Source organism: Triturus cristatus, chromosome 4_2 (assembly GCF_964204655.1).
Source record: "Triturus cristatus chromosome 4_2, aTriCri1.1, whole genome shotgun sequence".
Classification (NCBI taxonomy): domain Eukaryota; kingdom Metazoa; phylum Chordata; class Amphibia; order Caudata; family Salamandridae; genus Triturus; species Triturus cristatus.
The window spans coordinates 72,719,316-72,741,887 of NC_140586.1; the positions used below are offsets into that span (position 1 = coordinate 72,719,316).

The window sequence follows — 22,572 nt, forward strand, 5'->3', positions numbered from 1 at the left end:
ATATGGTCTTGGCCGACCGTGGTGGAGCATGCCGTATCATCGGAAGCAGTTGTTGTGTCTATATCCCTGACCACGCCCCTTCAGTTTTTGAAGCAATTTCTAAGCTGCACAAGATAGCCACTGAAATCCATTAGGATTCAGGAACATGGACTTTGACTGGATGGCTATGGACTATGTTTACTATATGGGGCTGGAAATTATTGTCAGCCGTATGCATATTTCTTGCTATTCTCTTCATTTGCTGCCTCTGTATACAATGTGTTACGAACCACAGGGGCGGCCCAAAACACCTGAACCAGGGGCAGTCAATGTATAATCCAAACAGTTGTTCAAGAAGCAATTCACAAAAAAAGTGCAATGCTTACAAACAAATACACATTATAAACAAACAACCCAATAATAATTAATTAAATAATAGAAAAAAGAAAAGAAAAGGAGGGACCCATATACAAAATAATTATCAAAAAACATGCACATTTATTACAATTAATACATGCTAAAGACAGCTAAGACACTGGCGCTCAATACAATGTGCTGGTACAAAAAGACAATGTGTATCACAAACCAGACAAGTGGCAAACGAAAGAAATGTACGTCATACAGAGGGAACAACATGAAACAAAATAATGTGTCCTTCATTAATTTTCTGGCCACATATGCGTCGACGGCGTTTCGACCACTTTATAATTATGCGGTCATCATCAGGACTGGAAAAATCAGTACGGCGTCCAAAATTCTATTTCTAAAAGCACTCCGACGCTTTATTACTATCAGGCGTTCAAATAGTGTTCAAAAAATATATATATTCAAGAAAATAGATTATGAGCGAACATGGTATAAATACACCACACGGGAGAGAGACTTTCAAACGGGCTACATCTGTCCATAAAATTCAGCAAATCATGCCACGAGACAGGTGAGTAAATCACCAATATCTTATCGCGCCACAATTTGGCCGCAGCGTCCCGGTCCCCGCTTACAAAATCAAGAAGCCATTCCGTGCTTCCACCAACCGCTAAAAATATAATTAATTATTATTGGGATGTTTGTTTATAATGTGTAGTTGTTTGTAAGTATTGCACTTTTTTGTGAATTGCTTCTGTATACAATGTGGCCCGATGCTCAGTTCCCTATGTATTTCTACTTGTACCTCATGTATACCGACGAAACGAAATGTTACAAATGTAAATGCTCGCTTGGCAATGGACCAAGAAATTACTAAATTAAGGCAGACAGATGGGCACAATGTTTTCCGTACTAGGAAGATGTCTTCAGCTTATGCTAAAAGGGCCGTATGTGGAAATCGAAAATAATTGCTGTCAGCATGAGCTGAAGCCATCTTGTTTGCAGCATCCATTTTGTTAGCCTTGTGATTCTGCTGTCTTCACTGTTGCCTGCTTTTCTATTCCGCTTGAGTCATCAACCTTAGTTAACTCCTTCTATACTGTGCCAGAGCAATGTATGTGCTCAGAAGGCCTGTAGCTGCTAGAATGCACCTGTTTGAGAATGTAACTGTCTATCATATCCTACTGATGTAAGCAGTTCTGTTTCCCCTCCCACTCTGCTGACTAAGTGATATTCATCTGCCCATGTTTGTCAGTAGCTATTCTTGTGTATGCTTGTAACTTCTATTTGAGTCTACATGCTTACTCTGCAACAAACTGTGTATAAAAGGCCCATGGTCTCTGTATTCCATGTACTACCTCCTACAGCGCCTGAGGGTGTTGTATTGATGTAGTCCCACTCATGAGTGAATTAATAAACTTGTTATTTTGAATTCTAGCTTCAGTGCCAATCTCTTCTTTGTTAGTCTAAGGACCTGTGGACAAACTTAAGGGTGAACCCTGCACCGGTGTGCCCCTGAAAAGGCACATTTCCAGTTTCGCCTTTTCTACTTTTGTAACCTCACATGAGGACTGCCCCTCTTACATGTGGTCTTACTCGTAATGTTATTTATTACTGTCTGAGCACTAATTTTTTCCTTTTTGCTTTTTCATGCTCAGGAACTCACTTGTGCCCACACTTGCTCTCTCTCCTCGTTATTCGGAACAGCTGCTGTTCATATTTGCTTACGCTCACTCCCCCTGCTTGGCTACAGCTGCTTTGGAAGTTGCGTTTTATCTTTAAATATAACGGCAGCGTCGTTTTTTTTAATTTACTACAGAAAGGCACTTATGTGGGTGCTTGTGCGTCCGCTTTGTATTTACAAAAAGCGCTTGCTGCGGTGTTGTGCTTTAACTTTTAATATGGTGGCAGCACCTCTAGTGCGGCCACTTTATATTTTTAAAAAAAACACTCACCGCACGCCGCGATATCGTGCTTTAACTATAAATATTGAGTTTTTTTTTTTTAAATGCGCCATACTGCCCTTCAGCTTTAACATTGCGGCTGTGTGCCTTTCTTTTGTGATGTGCGGCTCACCTAACTAAACTTTTAAAACATTCTTATTTAGTTGTCTACAGTGCACCACGCCGCGCTTTAACTTTAACAACGGCGGCTGTGCGCCTATTATCAGCAGCTCACAGTTCCTTTAACATGCGTGCTGTCCTCCAGGCCGGCTCCTCCAATTGGCCCATGCCTGCACCTTTAAATCCTGACTTGCGTCCTGCTACAAGACCACCCACAGCACATACCACACTGGCTTCGAGCAGCCTGCAACAGTGAAAGTTTAAAGAAAGTGGTGTGAGGGGGAGAACAGGAGTGTGACTACTTCGAATTCTATTTTTTACAGAAAAACATTATTTATTCATTTCAACATGCAACCACAGCACCGAGACCGCCCTACTGGCTGCTACTGACGACATCTGCGCCCTCCTTGACCAAGGCCACACCGCGGCCATAATTCTACTCGACCTGTGGGTAGCCTTCGACACGGTCTCCCACCGCACACTCACAGACAGACTACACAACGCCGGCATACAAGGCACCGCCCTCGACTGGATCAGGTCATTCCTCACCGGCAGAAGCCAAAGGATCCAACTGCCACCCTTCCTCTCCCAACCCACGAAAATCAACTGCGGAGTCCAACAGGGGTCATCACTCTTCAACGACTACATGGCCCCCCTCGCTGCCATCGTCCGACGAAACGGCCTCAGCATAGTCTCCTACACCGACAACACCCAGCTCATCCTCTCCCTCACCAAGGACGCCACCGCCACCAGCCTCGACTTCCAGGAAGGAATGCAGGACGTTGCAGCATGGATGAAGAACAGCTGCTTAAAACTCAACTCAGAGAAAACAGAAGTCCTCGTCCCGGAACCACCCCGTCGGCGTGGAACAACACCTGGTGGCCCACCGCCCTTGGCAGCCCCCGACCCCCACAGACCACGCCAAGAACCTTGGCATCGTACTCGACTCCTCCCTCTCCATGTCAACGCTGTGACCTCCAGCTACTTAAACACCCTCCGCATGACCTTCAAATGGATCCCCCCCGAGGCAAGGAAGACAGTCACCCACGCACTCATCACCAGCAGGCTGGACTATGGAAACGCTATCTACGCCGACATCAACAAGTCCCTGCTCCAGACTATATATGTCCAACATGTCTAATGTATGAAATACAGTTAGCATTTACATGACTTGTTTTTCCTGGTTTTTCTTTTCCATGTAGCGATTAAATCATTATTAAGTTTGTCATAAGATACATATGTATAATTGCCCCCTGAAACGATACCCTGAGACGTTGTTTGATTCAGCCTATACAGAATACTGCTGCCAGACTCGTTATCAGGGTCCCTCGACGCGAACACATCAGTCAACAACTATGAAAGCGCCACTGGCTCCCCATCGAGTAAAGAGTCACTTTCAAGATACTCATCTACGCCTACAAATGCCTACACAACACTGGACCCCAATACCTCAACGAAAGAATCACCCTCCCCGTGCCCAAACTCATCCTCCGCTCCACCAACCTCCTCCTCGCTGAAACCCCGCGGATCCGCAGAGCCAGAACAGGGGTAAGATACTTCTACTACATCACGGCCAAGACCTGGAACAAGCTCCCCACTGGCATCAGATGTGCCCCCTCCCTGAACACCTTCAAGAAGGCGCTGAAGACCTGGCTCTTCAACTAATACGGACTGCTGAACCACCCCACCCCCCAACTGCCTTGAGACCCTCAAGGGATAGTGCACATATAATTCCCGATTGATTGATTTCATGTATGCTTTTTTATGGTATGGCGGCATGCATTCACAAAACAGTGTTTAAAACATGTGATTAGTGTACATAATTTATTTTAAGCCATACCCCTCAAAATCGCCTAGACGACGTGTCTTTCAAAGGATTCATTTTAGAGACCACCCAGCTTTTGTCGTTTCACTTAAAGCACTGCTCTGTCTGCAGACCCTTTCACTCATTTTCCAGGTGCAAACTAAAGAAAAAAAAAGTCATTTTCAACGCCAACAGCTCTTTCACGAATGCGAGACCTATTGCAATGCACATGCCTGTTTCCCATGCAGTTAGCGATGCGTAGTCCTGTTCATGCCATTATAGCAGCAAGACTACCAAGTCCCTGAATGAAAAAAAATCTTGACCGGGTTCTCTGTTCACGCTTGAATCTGGGAAACTCAAGAGGGCTGGTTAGTTTATGGCGTGAGAATGAGTTTTGTACTTCCCGTGAAACAAGCTCGGATCTGTGATTTCTGTTGGGCGAGTGGCGACACAGGTTGCTGTCGCTTTCAGAGCTTCGGATTTAGGCGGGGCTTTAACGCGAGGGGCGTGGCCTCGTCCTCTGGTTGACGTTCCCGCCCCACGGTAGGCGTACACACTGGTGGTGACGTGTCTCCGGCCCCTGGAACTGTCTGCAGAAGGAGCTGCGCGCGGCCAGAGTAGGAGCAGCTGGAAGGGGGCCATGCAGCCAGCCCGGGGTGCCCCCGGGGGCCCCCTGACTGCAGCCTGGTGAGTGTGGGGCCTGCAGCATGGGATGGGGAGACAGGGCATTTGACTGTCATTAATCAACTGATAATCGTGGGAGATCAAAGGGGGAGATCGAGGAGAGGGCTCAGGGGAAAATCTTGAGGGGAGAAGGAGAGGGTACTGACGAGCGACACAGGCGCGAGCTGGGGGGAGAGTAAAGTGGGAGGTAGGGAGAGACCAGGAGCCAAGAAAGAAGCTCTGCCAAAGAAGGCGGGTAGAGCAGGGGCAAAGAAAAGCAGGATAGACCAGGGGCAAAGCGAAGGAGGGTACATTAGGGGCTCAGAAAGGGGGAGATCAGGGGCGGAGAAGGAGGGGAGCTCGGCCAAAAAGGAGGGTAACTACGAGGCCCAGAAAGAGGGGAGATAAGGTGGAAATATGGGGAAACCAGGGAAATTAGGGGCAGGCGAGGATGAGTCGTCTAGGATAGAGTAGATGGGGGCGATCAGGGGACACAAGGCATAAATACCAGGGGCAGAGAATGCGAGAAATGGGTAATAAAAGAGAGCAAAGAGCAAACCAAGGATGATAGTGTGAGGGAAAGGAGACAGCAGGAGTAAGAGGCAAGATCAGGGCGAGCAACAGGCGAGGCCAGGGGAACAAAGGGTGACCAGGGTATTAACAGGAGATATCACGAAATTAAGCAAAGTTGATGGTAAGAGTAGGAAAAGGGGAGAAGAAGAGGAGATTTGGGAGAGAGTAAGGATAGATCGTGGAGAAAAAAATAATGCCACAGAGAAAGGTCAAAGTGAGAAAGCTAGATTAAAGGAAAGATTTGAGATTAAAGGGGTATAGAGGTCAGAGGGGAAGAAAGGGGAGCTTAGCTGGAGCAATATTATTGAAATTTGCACTTGTGCAAAGGGGGATTTCCGTTTGCACCTTTTTGCTGTTTTACTAAGAAGGGTTGACAAGAACAACATTTGCTGAAAAATAAATCTATGAAACTGATTTCACGCGACCATTGCAATATTTAGATACAAATATATTTTAAATGTGATAAGCTGGTATTAGTTTTAGACAAGCGTTCCACTTTTTGCATGAAATAGCTAGCAGAAATAGTGTTTTATTTTCATACACGATAGCCATTAATGTTCTATGATTTTTGTTAACATCTCGAACATGGAAGTAAATTATGAGCAATACACATTTCGAGTGGTCGGACAGTCCTTTTCCATTAGGGTCCCCTCGTGCTCTCATCTTTCTGCATTGTGGACAGGAGAAGCAATTGTTTTATATCGTACACATTAAGAGGGCAGCAGATTAGTTTTATAAGCAGTGCAAATATTGGGTGATAATGTCTCAGGCAAGAGAAAACGCACAGGTAAGGCAAAAAGAGAACATTGTAGTATATAATTCTGCTCTTTTCCTCTTGCCCATTTAGAACTTTGAAAAAATCTGCACAATTCAGTGGAGAATAAGATTAGAATTTTGATCTATTGTACTCGTGTAAGTGTCTGCAGAATACAGCAACTTTACAGAAGATGATATCTATATAGCGTGGTTGGCTACCGCAGAGGCAAGTTTCCATTGAGCGAGGGAGCAAACTATTAGCTGGGGCAGGTGGCCACTGAGCCAGGTAGCCAGCTGTTGTAGGGGGGAGGTGAAGGGAAGTTATATTACTGCAGTGTTTTTAAACAGGACGTGGTATCACATGATTAACCTCTTTTCGGGGTGTCTAGTTAGTGATGCTTGTTGATCTGAAATGCGCACCTGGTCTTGTATCTTTGCCGGTTCAGATAGTAAACAGAATGACAGAGTCCTGAGAGAACGTTGGATCATGTGATCCCACCCTGTGTGACTGAGCCACGGACTCTTGTGGGAGAAGCCAGAATGACAACCCCACACACCTGGCAGCTTTTCACACCCTAAATAGTTCTACGCTGGATCTACTGACACATCTCCAACCTCTGATTTTGTGTTTCCTTTGTGCTTTGACACCACAATCGTAGGCACCCAACAAACAGAGCCCAAATTGAGTGTTGGGGATTAGAGAGTGTTGTGGACAAGTCCCAATCCTTTCTTAAATCAATTTAAAGCCGGATCTAGTAATCCCACTTGAAATGCCGAACTCAGGTGACTGAATCGGTGCACTACGCTTCTCTGGGTAGCTTAGAGGTCAAATGCCTCCAGGTCGTTACCAAGAGAGTAGGTGGAAAGTTAATGTTCCTTTGGACGAGGAGATTGTTCAAATACACAGTCGCCCTTTTGCTCTTTGAAAACAAATCCACTGGACCAGGGGCTTCTCTTCATTGACCATTTCAAGCTCCCCTAAATAATAAGAATTTCCCCTCAGCACTGCGGTTCAATTCAATATGTTCTTAAAATTATCACTGTTACATGGAAGAAACGAGCACATGTGGTGCTGGGTGTTAATATCCCTTATGTAGAAGCCCAGTTGTCATCAAAAGTGTGCTCAGATACAGCATGACACTTCACCCACTTTGGGCAGAGGAGCCCTCATCAAGTGCAAGCCAAGCCTTCACACTTTCACACAGTGAACAGGGAGGCAGGTGACTAGGTCTTATACAAGTCCCACAAGAGAGGGGCTGCCCTAATGCTGGACACACTGAAGGGGGCATTGCATAAGAACATTTAGGTGGCCAGATCAGTTTGCTGCCATTGCCTGATGATGATGCTTCTAACCATGCCGAGTGTCTGTGTCAGCACTACAGACATCCCCCCAAATGAAGGATGTTATCAAACAAAAAAGCGAAATAAGACATGTATCCCAACTGCTCATTGGCACACAACATCCACACTTAGGCAAAATATTTTTTCTAATTCAGGTGGTCTATAATTCGCCACATCTGTCTACTTAGTACAAAAATGCAGGGAATTTGTTGCAGCTATTGGTTTCAGCAAACTCAGTCGGTTGTGGTGTATGTGAACAGTGGACCGTGCATCAGTAAGATATGAGAGAAGCTTCTAGAGTATCCCTACAATGGCTCTTGTTTTATGGTCTAGCGGTGACCATCCCTTTCAAGGTACATATTTGGATCAGATGCATACTAGGATGCTTTAGTCCATCAGTGTTCAGCGCCCTTTCTGTCCTTGCATCCGGTCAGGAGTAAGCATGGTCAGTGAATGAGATCCACACAGTGTCTTCAGCAACTCTCTAATTTCATTTTTACAGACTGATGTCCAGCACACTATATCGGGTGTCATTTGTTTGTCCTGCCGAGGTTCTGCTCTAGTGATGAAGTCCACAGCACATTTTTTTATCCTGCCATGCCATCACTGCTGTCTGGTTCTTGGTGGCTGAACACATTTGAATAATCTCTATGTTGCCACTTTGCGGGGCTTTACCTTGTCAGGCCCATAGCATGTGTGAGGTACTAAAACCCTTGACCCAGAATCAAAAGAATACCCGCACCCTTAATAGGAAGGACAGGAACAGATTCTTCTGCAACGTGTGATGTCCTGTTGAGATTGAAAATAGTAGTGTCATCCAGCCAAGCAAATCTGTTTCTCTCCAACAGGAATTAGTTCACCAGGCTATGGAGGGTTAGTGTAATGTTCTCCGTGCTAGAGGGCATGACTGTGAACTAAATATTCTCAAAGACAAGGAATGATTTACCAAAACATTGCTGGATAGGATGGGGCTTTTACTAACGTGGTATCTTTTGAAGTCTAGGACAATTATGAACAAGTGTGCCTAACAGCATCGAAGTTGGGTTGCAATTTCCTTCTTCCAGGCACTTCAACAAGTGCCTAGAGACTGTGGCATCAGGTTCATTTTCAGTGATCCCCTGAGATCTTTGTACATTAGTCCCTTTTTACAGCATTCCCACTTATTCCAGGTATGGGGAACTAGTGCCAGTGTAACCAACAAGGCCTCAGAAAGGGAGAGCAGGCTGTTAAATATGTGGCCTGTAGAACACAGTGGGTGTTGCCAGTCTTTTTGCAGGTTGTTAGCGGAGAGTCCTAATGGATAGGATTTTGAAGTTTCCCTGGCAAGGAAATTAGTAGCATGCTGCAGTCTTTAACAGCCACTCTCCTAGACCAAACAGAATACATTTATTTTCTCTAAAGTTCTGCCTGCAGTGAGAAGCACGGGGCAGTCATTTGAGGCTCTTCTCTTACTATTTAAACAAGTTGTCCATCACGGTGCCCCACCATGCTTTGAGGCTTTGTAGAAATTATGGGTTTTTCTTGAGGGCAAGATTTGGCCATGGATCAATGCAGCTCTATTGTGCTCATACATGCAACACCTTAAACCTTCATGCACAGTGAAATTGAGGTGTATATATACCATCTACTCACTCCCGCTTCATCACTTGGGAGGTCTGGTGGATGCATTCCACAATTAGAATGAGCCTCCTTCTCTCAAGCCTGATGTTGTCTTAGTACCAGGGGTGTCCAGACGGGAAGTATGTGAAATTAGCATCATTTGCTTTCGAGTAATTGTGTGAACTTTTAGGAAAATCAGGCAAACTGCATAATTGCTCAAAATGAAAATCTGTCATGTAGTGCTATATTTTGTTTTTGCATCAGATTTTGATGCAATGGCGCATTTCATGCAAAAAAACATTTAAAAAAAACAATTGCTGCAAACCTTTGTTTGCGTTTTGGCTGTTTGCACCACAATGTAATTTCAGGAATTTTGTGTTACAAAATGTAATTCGAAATTACGAAAATTATGCTGGCATAATTTACATTTTGCCTGGGCCTAGTGCAGACGGGAACCAAGCCAGATTTTCAGGGTAACTACTGGCTGTGTAACGAGATCCATTGAAAGTCATTGCATGTGCACTTATCCTGTCTGATTAACCTAAACATCTGGAATGGATACAGCCCCTGGGACCTTAGTTCAGTATCATTTATCTAAATGGACTTCCTTGAATAACAAGAAGTCTTGTCAGAAGGAGCTTTAACTACCATGACATTTGTGTTGCTAATTCCTCGCTTTGCTCTGGCCAGGTTCAGGGCAAAATACCCAGCAATCCACTAGGTGATAATAGTATCCCATAGACATGCAGATACTAACTGCCAGATAGGTTGCGGTGGGTTGTTAACCAACATACCGTGCTTAACACCATTAACATTTTGCAGTCACATATCTTTTGAAGCACATTTTCAGTCACACATGAGCTGAGGAAGCAAACCCCAAAAACTGACAACTCCAACAGGCTAACCCAGCAGCCCATTTGTACCTTTGGAGAAAACCACCTGGGGGGATACTTACTTAGTGCACCTCCAATCTAACAAACAACAAATCCTACCATCACACTTTTCACTACAGAGTATGACTCAAAAGGGCTGTGTGACACCCTGAACAGAGGAAACATTCTCCAACTACTAGGAGCAATACCAACATTAAGAGGCATCAATACAACCGATCTTCTATTGATAGAATTTATAAAGTCAGACAAGGCTCTAGGCAGGGAATCCACCAAGGCCACCTAGGGCTCTATCCAAATTGCAAACAAAGTCTTGGAAGAATGGGAAACTTTTAAAGCATGGGGTATACGAACCTCAGCACAGTACAACATAGGATATCCGCACCCACTACTCACCAGTAAACAAAAACGAACGACCAGCAACAGAGAAAGAATATCCTCGGTGCTTAGGGGAGCTTGAGGACGGTCACTCCATAGGGAGCAGTTGCCGAGTATACAAACAGGCACCGATTTACCATCATCCCATTAATTCTGAACATACCCAGATTATTAGTACCATCAATACAGCCAGACCGTCACAATGACAAACCAATCCATATAATAACTGGGAAAACTACGATAAAACACCCCTGAGGCTATGCTCATGGAACATTAACGGGTTGAACAGTAAGGTAGCAGATGTCGAATTTCTTGTTTACCTAAAAACCTTTGGCATTGTCCTCCTGCAGGAAGCATGGTTAGTGGACCCTTTGCAACTAGAGGGGTATATCTGCTTCCACACCCCAGCACTAAGGAAATCCAAATATGGCCACCTATCAGGTGGTCTAGCCACCTTTATTGACATAACAAAAATTAACAGCGCTCAGGAATCTCCTTCCTCTTTATCATCTGTAAACACTGTTAAGATCTACCTAAACTTTAGCGGCTTTACGGAGGAGGTGCTATTGGTCAATACATGCCTAAACCCGAAAAGGAAAAAACAAGAGTCAAAAATCCTAATCGCACACTTGTTTTAATCAGTGAGTTTGCACGGCACTCCTAACCTTATCCTGTCTGGTGACCTAAACCAACAAATCTTAGGTAAATCATCAAATGACGATATACAGGCCCAGTACTTTTATTGGAACATACCAGCTAAGGGCATTACACGGAAGATTTGCGGGCGACTCACCCCTGGCCGCCTCATTTTACATGGAATTTGCGAACTCTACCATAGACTATACCCTAGTTTCTCTCTCATTTTTTCGACATGTAACAGGTTTCTGCCTAGGAGACCAAGGCGACAGTGACCATCGGCCCCAGAAAGTCTCAATTCAAGCTCTCCCACATAAACCAACACTTAATCCAGCTGGTAGGCACGCATGCCATACCATAAACTTAAAAAGAATCAAGTCGTCCTTAGCAAACACCAGGGAGGTGCTCCTGGCAGCGAAATCACAGTTAAACAAGCTTAATTGTCCAACTGAAAAACCTACTAGTATATAGGAAAATTCCACGGCTTTGTTTGCAAATTCCTTCTCGACCATAGTCAGATACTCCTCTCCCAATGATCCAATGGTCGCAGGGAGGGCCACGCGCACACAGACGACTGACTTGAAACTTTTCAAAACATCTGTAAACAAACTTTTAAGATCATTGAGGCTCTGCCCTGGGGATGAGAATCTAAGCCACCAATTTCATAATAAAAGGGCAAAATGAAAAATACTCAAGTGGGACATCAACAGGTCCAACGAAAATGAATTCTAGCCAAATCTCTTCCACGGCTCCAAAGGAATCAATAGCGGACGTTTCTGGTCCACCATAAACAAAATTCTACAATCGGCAAATGGAGGCTTAACATCACACATTATAGAGAATTCACAAACAACCTTTTTAGAATCTCACTTTAATCAGCATACACCTGGATCACAAGTGTTTCCGGACAATCAATTAGCTCCTTCCACTCAAACCGTGATGAATATAGAGGAAGAGGATAATGGAACCGATGCTGTTTTGATCAGAAAGTAAACTTCAAAAGGGAAGAAAGAAGGAGCACCAGGGCCAAACCGGATTCCACCAGCCCTTTTCAAACAAGACCCGGAATACTGGTCAGAAACACTAGCCCCCCTCTTCTGTACTGTCAGGCAGTCCGGGCTCCTACCCGCATCATGGAAGGGCTCCATTATTTCACCGATTTTATAAGGCCGTCGAAAAAAACGTACCAAAAAACTATCACCTGATTGCATTATTAGATGTAGAGGCAAAATATTTCGCAGGCATCCTACTCTCAGAGCTACAGGACTGGGCTAAAGAGAAAGACATAATCCCCCCCTTTACCAAACAGGGTTTTGCAAAGACACTGGTACAACAACGCATACTAACTAGGTCACTACTTATCGACAAGGCAAAATTATCTAAACAATCTCTTAATTTTTGCTTTGTTGATTTTAAGGCCGCGTTTGACAAAGTCAATCGAGTAATACTGTGGAGGAAACTGGCACTCTGGGGGATACCGCCATCTCTTATGAACCTCTTCATACATCTCCACACCAACACTTGGAGACAGGTCAAACTAGGCAAAGGCCTCTATCTTTCGAGGCGCAAGCCAACCACCAGAGGACTCAAACAGGGATGCGTGCTTGCACCAACCCTGTTTAACCTTTATACAGCAGACATGAATGCAGCCCTCCGTACCTGCAACGCGCATGTCCGACTTGGTGGCAAAGCCATCTCCAGTATGTCATATGCAGATGATGTTGTCCTGGCAAGCCATACTCAAGTTGGTCTACAACGGTTACAGAATAAAATGCACGAATATGCAGTTGAAAACCACCTAGAAGTAAATATGAATAAAACAAAAACCTTGACAATTAACGGAAAACAACAGTCTCTTTTGGAAAAAACCCTAATTGCGAACACCTCAGAGTATAAATACCTAGGGGTAATCATTGATAAAGGTGGCCAATTTGCCAACCAATTTGAGGCTATCAAGAGGAAATGGATGGCGATAGCGACAATGTTAAGGCAACTTAAAACAAAACTCACTGAGCCTATATTTTCCCCTCTGCTTCGGGTAGCGCAAGAAAAGATTCCACCTTCGGTCACTTATGGCAGCGAAGCCCTGAGGAGCAGGGATGCAAAACTGCTGGCTACCACCCTGGCCAAAGCATATAGAGACATGTTAAACCTCCCGTCTTACGCTTCGTCTGCACAGATTCGACTCGAGTTTGGCCTAACCAAACAACTTTTTGCAAGGCGAGGTTCTTATATCAAGTGTTGGCAAAAAATTAAGAACTCTCCCAGGAATACTTTAAACCATCAGCTCTGGCAAGAACTGTGCAGCACATCTACCTCGCCGGCCAAAAAATACTTGGAGGAATCACTGGCCATTACTAGATTAGTCGACTTATGGGAAACCCAAACTACCCACTAGCACTTCAAGCATGTAGTAAACAAGGTCATCAAGAAGCTCTCTTGTTGAAGACAAAGCTGCCTTTGCCCGCAGGAGCCAAGCATGGATGACATTGAGGAGCTACAAACTACTCGGGCCACAGGCATATTTTAAATTACGGTACTCAAGGAAGACCAAAGAACAATTTTTAAAATATAGGTTAGGAATCCTGCCAGCCATACCACACCTTCCACCCTGGCAGAGAGAACCACGTGAACTCATGCAGGCTATGTGGTGATGGAACTGAGGATATAGAAAATCTAATATGCTCTTGCACTAAATTAAAAGAGGAAAGGTTGGGCCTACTTAAAGCACATTTCAACAAACGAGGGATTCGAACCCGGAGACAGGCAGTGATTGCTTGCTTCAATCCCAAGGACCTGCAGCTAAATGGGAAGTTATTAAAGTTCCTGTTATTAGCAGCATCTAAGCAAGCATCAGCGGCACCCTGAGCAAGTGCAAAAACTATACAGGGCTTTAGCCTTCATAACTGCAACCTGTGAGTACAGATATTGGACTGTCTCCAGTACAACGCGAATAAGGGCTTCTCTTATACCGGAGATCCTTCCGTTTTTAGAAACTTATTTCTATCTTTTTTAATATATAAGACTTTTACCAATGTGTATTTTTGTAATGGTTTTAATTAATCAGAAACAATAAATTATTCACTTACTTACCTGGGCCAACGCTAGCAGACAAAGATAGACATTTTGTTTAATTAGATTTAGTCTATTGCCATTTCATGTACCAGGAACCCAAATGTGGAGGTTTGGTCCCAAAGTATGCTTGTAACGTTTGAAAACAAACCTACAACAAAACAGATTTTGTGGATTCTAGTACATAGGTTGTGCATTGCCAAGACAGGAATCAGGGCCACGGTCATTCTTTGTCTACCATGCCATTCAACAGGTACTCTCTACAGGTCCGTCTCCAAGGTTCATCTTATATAGGCTTCTCCAATTACTTTCGACACAGCTTCTATGACCTTTGTAGGGGCCATATCTTCCACTTCTGAGAGGCAGGACTACACTGGCCAGAAGCCAAAAGGGAAAGTGGGACAGGGGCCTCATGTTCCTTTGATAGAACACTGACAAATGCTGAATGATTAGCAGCACTTTGAAGTTTAGATGCAGACTTAGCAGCACTTTGAAGTTTAGATGCAGACTAACTCAATGGAAGAGCTTTTGTAGTAAGTGGTGCATTCTTCTGTTGCAGCTGAGGAGAATCCAACTTCTGTTTCCATTTCACAAAACTGCAAAGAGCTGGTCAGACCGAAAGTTTTTATGAGACTGTTGATTCACCCATATAGATTATTGGGTGATTCTCCCTTATAGATTCTTGGTTGGGTAGCAACGTGGTTGCCTGTTCAGGCTTTGGCTAGTTAGCACTCTAAAAAGCCAGAATCGAAAAAGAGAGTAGACTGTCCTCAACCCAGAGGTAGGGTTTTGCCTCCTTCAAGACACACTATCAGCTAACAAATTGATTGTAAAATAACATCTTGAAAATCCTGCGCTGTCTCAGCCTGCTCCCAAGAACTGTTTTCAGGACCATAAATTGTTCAATCAGTGAGGTAAAATAAGTCATACTGAAAATTGTGAATCCCTGCTATTTCACACTGCAGGCGAGGTATCCTATCCACTGTAACGCAGTAACTGGACCCAGCAGGAGGGAAAAACAATAATAACCTGAAAAAAGATCATAAAGAATAATAACAAAAGGTTGATTGGTATTTGCCATATCAGGGGTGTCCATCATAGGTTCAGGAGAGCTGAACCCATGTTTGTTTTTCAGGTTAATCACTGCTTTTGTAAGGTTATTTGAGATTAATTGTATGGAAATTCACCCAATATGTCAGTCCTGAAAATATGCCATAATTATGACCCTCAAAGACATACATTAGACACTTGTGGCCTAATTCATTTGAATTGCAATATCTAAGTGTCTCTTTGTGAAATTCTAAATACCTGTACAATTTCGATGTATTTCAGATCCACTTGCGATACAAATACCATGTATTCCCAGTTTACACATTTGAGTTGTATAAATAGGGCAGAATACAAGTTTCAAACTTGTAAGCTAGTACCCAACAATGCAAAGCACCTGCCACCATTTGTGAATAGGTCTTTAGCAAACAGAGAGAGCAGATATATCCAGTCTGTCAAAAACTCATGCCTGATGACTTAAAAAGACTGACGCTTCAAACATTCTTTTAGGCGCGCTTATTTTAAGATGAGTTGTGTGCTAACTGATGAGATTTATGTGTTACCTGAAGGTGATAGGTTCGGATTCTGACAGGGCAGAATCAAACTATCCATACATTTTTTCAAAGTTGAATACCATTGACCTAGGTAACAAAAACCTGTAACATGCAGTATTACGAAATGACAAAAAAAACTGGTAACAAGAGACACATTTTTTTTTTCCAAGACGCGACTAAATATATTTTTTAGAAATTACCTGAGGCTCAGTTGTCACATTTCTGTGTGTAAGTTGCATTGCACACACAAACTGGCTTTTTTATGAACGCTAAACCAGTTTTGCTATTTGCAAGATCTCACGTGTTAAGAGATTCACTCGCACAAGTGGGCATTACAGGGCGAAAATACCTTATGAGTTTGTAAACATGCTCAAACATACATCTTTGTGGATATTCACAAAGTCATCTCCAAACCCTTCCTCTCTGGAAAAGGTTGAATATTTTCCCTTTTCAAGCTCACTAGTAGTAAATCCTTTCGAGAATAGGAAGGGGAAGGGTATACCCTACCAGAACTGATGGAGGGGTATCTGGGTGAGGGTTGTTCCACGAGGAAAACATTTTTCCCCATGCAAAATATAAATAGTTACGAAGCGCGTCTGCCCAAGTGTTTCTGATTTCTTATGAGAAAATATGTACTTGTATTTTCACATGAGCAAGTGGAATTCATACAAAATCATCTAGGCGTATACCAGGAAACATGTGTCACATGTTTCCTGGTATACTTTTGGAAACCGTTGGTTGCCTCTCATTTGGGAACCCTTGTGAATTGAGTACTTTTCCTCTATAAAAGGGAATACAGTTTATACACTCAGCCCCACACTTAAGTGGCATATATTTTAATGTTAAGTTGCATTTATAAAGCGCTAATCACCAAAGGTCTCTAAGCGCTGCAGCATGGATCAGACAGTCCAAAGTTCTTTCACGCCACTGAACTCAACAAGGAACAGCATAAGCATGGCCAAACGCCTCTGTGAACAACATCGTCTTGAGTCTGGCTTCCTTACGCATACCATCCGGTAGCTTGTTCCAAATCTGGGGGATGGAGACTGAAAAGGCCCGGCCTCTGAAAGTGGCCCTATTGAAACATGGGCATGCAAGGAGGCTAGCGTTTGATGAACGAAGGTGACGTCCAGGCTCATAGGGCTTCAAGCGATCTTGTATGAATTTGGGTGCTTCACCAAACAGGGATTTATGTGCAATGCACAGACCCTTAAAGCTTACCCTTTGCTTAATAGGTAACCAATGCAACTGTTGGGGGGTGGCATGGGCTCTTCGAGGCAATTTATAGATCACCCTCGCTACGTCATTCATGACCACTTGGAGTTTCCCCAAGAGTTTACCAGGGAGACCAATGTAGACTGCATTGCCGTAATCAAGGCGAGATAAGATTAATGCAGTCACCATCGCCTGCATAGTGCGGGTGACAACAAGATCGACAATTTACGGAGTTGTCGCATCGGTCCAATGCAGCTTCCCACTACAGCAGACACCTGGGTCTTTAGACTTCCAGTGCATGATGTGAACAATTTTTAGCATACTTTTGTATTCAATGTTTCTTAAGTTACGTTTAATTGCTTGAGTTATTTCTATTTGGGTGACACGACATACCCAAACATTCTATAGGTCCTTGCCCGCTTACTGTGCATAAACCAAGCCCCATCAGGTTTGTGGTATGCTCGTCTGCCCGTAAACATATTTTGTGTTGTTTACAAACTTCAGGCATGATTTAGAGTTTGGCGTAGAGGGTGCTCTGACGCAATTGTGACAGAGCACCCTCTTCGCCCAACCATCGCAGCAACAAAGCCTACCTCCTGCTCTGTCACAGACTTACTCCACCAACAGCCTGACAGAGTACTGGCTCTCAGAGATTCTGCATATCACACCTTCTGCCCTATTTAGAGTGGACAGTTTTTTTTTTGTTTGTTTGCTATTCGTGGTGGTGAGGGAACCTAGTCGTCAGAGGAGTATGCTGTGTGCTTAGTGTTCAGTGCGTCGTCATTTGCCTTTTAATAACATTTCTATTTTAAATCTTGCTATTTGCAAATTTCATTTGCACTTTAAAACCTGTGGGGGAAATTGGTTCCTGTAATTACCTGTGGGGATGGAGTTGTGTTCAATACTCCGGGGGCGGCTGACATCTTGGGAGGAGAGGGTCAGCGGTGCAGCTACCACAGGGATTTTGCGCGTCCTGGCTCAAAGGGGGCGGATGTGGCGACCGCGCTCTAGAACCTAGTCGTCAGAGGAGTAAGCTGTGTGCTTAGTGTTCAGTGCGTCGTCATTTGCCTTTTAATAACATTTCTATTTTAAATCTTGCTATTTGCACATTTCATTTGCACTTTAAAACCTGTGGGGGAAATTGGTTCCTGTAATTACCTGTGGGGACGGAGTTGTGTTCAATACTCCGGGGGCGGCTGACATCTTGGGAGGAGAGGGTCAGCGGTGCAGCTACCACGGGGATTTTGCGCGGCCTGGCTCAAAAGGGGCGGATGTGGCGACCGCGCAGCGGGCGCGCCAAAGGCGCGCCAAAGGCAAGCCCATCTGCGCCCGACCGAGACCAGAGGCCAGGACCCCCGCCCCAGCAGCATTGGCACCATGCTCTTATACGGCTGCTCAGTTATGAAAGTTTTGCGGTTCACACCGGTGTCACGATTGTTTGGGCCCCCCCTTCGACCGGATCCACTGTTCCCAATGCCCTTTTGTCCTGGAGATAGAGGGTCAGACAGGGAAGATATGTCCCCCCCAATCTCGGATTTTACAATGGAGTTGCTTAACTGCCGTTCGTTGTCCAAACATTCATTAGAAATACGGTTGCTTCTGGAAGACACCAGTCCGGATGTACTGTTTCTTACCGAAACTTGGCTTACGGACTGGTCAAACCCAGCAGTGGTCCAGGCACTGCCCCAAGGTTACACCATCCAGAGGCAAGACCGAGGCCTGATTAGAGGTGGAGGGTTCGCCATTATTCACAGGGATTCTTTCAGCTGTCGAATTTCGGATGGGCTTATCCGTGACTGTGAAAGCTGTTCCTTCTCTATCAAGTCCTCGCCTACATGCACTTTTTCAGGTATGTTAATCTATCGGCCCCCAGGAGCGATAGGATCTTTTATTGGTGACTTGGCAGATAACATATCCATATCGGTCAGCTCCTTGCCGAACTTTACTGTCCTGGGAGATCTTAACTTGCACTTTGAAACATGCTCCTCCACCAATGTGGAGGAATTGTCCGACACCCTAGGGGCGCTACTTCTCACCCAGAAAGTGATGGGTCCGACCCATATCAAGGGACATTTGTTGGATCCTATTTTTTCCAATATTCACATCCGGGTGGAGGCTTCCCACCCGCTCCCCTGGACTGACCATTACTTGATTCCATTCTCCTGGTCCCCCTCCACAAGCAGGACGGTAGAAAACCACACTAAAATTTTGAGCCAGAACTGGTCAAACATTTCTATGGAAGAATGGGCCGCGATTCTTAAAGAAACCTGCCCCCGACTAGACGCCGACCCTGAACTGGCAAACTTGCAATTTAATCGTTGGATTGAAAATACACTGGACTTGCTAGCCCCTATAAAACTTAAGGACATTAAAAAGGGGCCCAAAAAAGTGGCATAGTACACTACGGAGCTTAGAGGGCAAAAACAAAACTGAAAGCAGCTCGAGAGACAGTGGAGGAAAGATTTTTCACACGAGAAAAAGCAAGTTTATCGCAATGCACTAAAACTGTATAAAACAGAAATTATCAAAGTACAATCCAAGTACTATGAAGCAAAAATGTTATCAGCACCTAATATCCCACAAGAAATTTTTAAAATTTTTAAATCCTTGATCACCCCTCCATGCACTACAGCTAGTCCCACTGATTTACAAGGACGCTGTAATGATATAGCAGAGTTCTTCCATGATAAAGTGCAGGCTATCTACTCAGCCTTCCCATCAGTGGATAATTCCTCCTATGATCCTCAGATGGAAGAAAAAAGAGACCCTTTAGATCGGAATCTGGAATTTTTTCCGCCCCTGGACTCAGACAAAGTTGTCTCTTTACTCAACAAACTTAAATCGGGATCCCCTAAAGACCAGGCACCCCACACGGTGTTATGTAGGGTTGCCTAGAAGTAGCCCCTGTCATCGCAACACTTATTAATTCCTCACTGGTAGCTGGTAGGGTTCCCTTATCATGAAAGCAAGCGATGGTTAAAGCCCTGCTGAAAAAGCCAGGATCAGACCCGGAAGTAATGGCCAACTATCGGCCAATCTCCTTGCTCCCGGGAATTGCCAACATTGCGGAGAAATATGTCAACACTATTCTCTCCACTTATTTGGAGGAGCATGACTGCTTGCACCTGACACAGACCGGCTTTAGATCTCTTCAGGGCACTGAAACGGCCCTGATAGCGGTAGTGGAGGAGGCAAGAAAAATCATGGACACAGGAGGATCAGCTGCAATGATCCTCCTTGATCTCAGTGCGGCTTTCGATACCGTTAACCACCGAATCCTTATCTCCAGATGTTATGAGATGGGGGTGACTGGAACCGCACTAAGATGGATAGTCTCCTTTCTGGAAGGCCGTACATTCCAGGTCTTTGAGGATAACGTGACTTCCAAGAGGGTGCCGTTAAAGAGTGGAGTGCCTCAGGGCTCTTCACTAAGCCCCACTCTTTTTAATATTTATATGAGCCCATTAGCCAAAATAGTGGAGGTGTTTGGCATACAAATTGTCACATATGCAGACGACACCCAGCTGATAGTCTCCCTCAAAGATCCAGGACAGCCTGGAAGTAATCTCTCCAGATGTCTGGAGGAAATATCAGTTTGGATGAAACAGTCTTGTCTTCAGTTAAATGGAGCAAAAACTGACCTTATGTTGCTGGGTAAGCCTCTGCCTCCTAGCCTGCCTCTCGCATGGCCGAGTTGCATGGGTAACACCCCTACTCCTAGAAATCACATCAAGAGCCTAGGAGTTTGGTTGGATGCCAAACTTGACATGAAGATACAGGCCAAAAAGGTAGCTGGGTGCTGTTTCGGGATACTGAAAACAGCGCGGAAAATTCTGCCTCTCCTTCCGTTTAAGGCAAAAAAACTGCTTCTCCAAGCATTAATTCTGTCACGTCTGGATTATGCTAATGCCCTTTATCTGGGAGTCCCTCAATCAACAATAAGCATACTTCAGAAGGTCCAGAATTGTGCGGCAAGAATCCTCCTGCAAATTCCGCGGAGAGAATCCGCGAGAGGAGCAATTAGACAGCTGCATTGGCTTCCTATTGCAGAGAGGATCAAATTCAAGGCCCTCTGTGTTACTCACAAAATCATGGCTGCTAAGGGCCCACTAATTCTAAGGAGGATAGTTTCTCCATACTGTCCCAAAAGGCTTCTTCGCTCCGGAAATAAACGCCTGGCCAAGGTTCCTAGAATTTTTAAGTCCAGAAGTGGAGGCCGTTGTTTTTCCTATGTTGCCTCCAGAGCTTGGAACACCCTCCCAGAATCCATCCGTCTGGAAGAGCAATATCTTCCCTTTCGGAGACTCTTGAAGACGCACCTATTCCCTACTGTTTAATCAGTCTGCCCTCTGTTGATGGGTTATTAGCGCTGGGAGGCCTACGGGTAGCCATGCGCTCTATAAATGCCTCTTTCATTTCATTTCATATTAAAAAAGATAATGACTCACCTTATATATATATATATATATATATATCTACTGGCAGTCGCCAGTAGATAGTTATAGTTAGGATCGTGTTTCCATAGGAAATCCGCAACATTCTATTTGGAATAACTTTGGCGCCGATTGACGAATCCTCGCGAAATTTTCAAAATAGGTGGGGCGCTCCGCTCCTTCCCTGAAAGTCTCGGGGGGGGATTCGTCAAGCGGGGGCTGAGAAAAAGGAGGGGTCCCAAAACGCGTTTTTCCCCATGCATTTTTCCATAGGACCTTTAGTCCAAGCTACAGCCCGAACGGCTGAACAGAATTACTTGAAATTTGGCAGAGAGGTAGTCCTCAGGTCAGCGATGAGCCTTTTGCAGGTCTGGTGTAAATCTGTTCAGTAGTTCCTGAGAAAATAGCATTTAAATCAATATATATATCTGTAAGCGCGCGTACGGTAAAACTTACCGTACGCGCACGCTGCCGTGGTCGGAGCGCGATTCTGATTGGTTGTTAGAGCTTAGTAAAGATTTGAATCGGTCGAAACCAGGAAGTGTCGGCCGCCATTTTGTCTCTCGCAGTCTGAGGGGGCGAAAAACAAAGGGGGAGAACGTGAAAAGGGGGCAGGGTGGACAGTTCCTGACCCCCTAGCCTTTGTCAGGGGGTCCCAGAAGGACCCCCAAGGGCCAAAATTTCCTTTAATTTTTTTGCGAAAAATCGCGGAGTACGCGTAGCGTGCGCGTACAGTAGAAACGGAAAAATTCCGCGAACTGCGTAATGTGGAGGCGCGGTGCGCGAAGCGCACCGCGCGCCCAAAGCGCACGCACGGTACGCGCACGGTGAAAAACCTTTAAAAAAAAAATAAAATAAAATACATAACGTAGCATTTAAAAACCCGTACAAATTCACTGAAAAAACCATAGGTTTCACACACGTTCTAGTTAGGAATTAGCATTTAAAAAACCTTGCAAATTTACTTTAAAAACCATAGGTTTCACACATGTTATAGTTAGCTGGACATTTCACTCGTGAAAAACCATTGAAATTCCCCCGTTATAGTTAGTGCAGGCAACTATAACTCACGCGACCGCAATCCTCTGCTGATGACGTCTGATATTACATCACTGATGACATATGTGTCTTTCTGAAAAAAAAATATTTGTAATATATGTATAGCTAAAAATTAATGGAAGAAGACATGGGTAAATAAGTGTC

At 44.5% G+C, this 22,572-nt stretch overlaps 1 protein-coding gene across 3 annotated transcripts in view; it reads left to right on the forward strand.

The window, feature by feature from the left end:
* The first annotated feature begins 4,774 nt into the window (after positions 1–4,774).
* LOC146833012 (TLC domain-containing protein 4-A-like) overlaps positions 4,775–22,572 on the forward strand; it is a 375,443-nt gene continuing 357,645 nt past the window's right edge. For all 3 annotated transcript variants that reach the window (XR_014960484.1, XR_014960483.1, XM_085600575.1), the window contains exon 1: positions 4,775–4,899. Coding sequence is in view for 1 of the 3 variants with exons in the window: in XM_085600575.1 (XP_085456701.1) it covers positions 4,853–4,899 (47 nt within the window). In the remaining 2 variants the exon portion in view is untranslated. The remainder of the gene's footprint in view (positions 4,900–22,572) is intronic.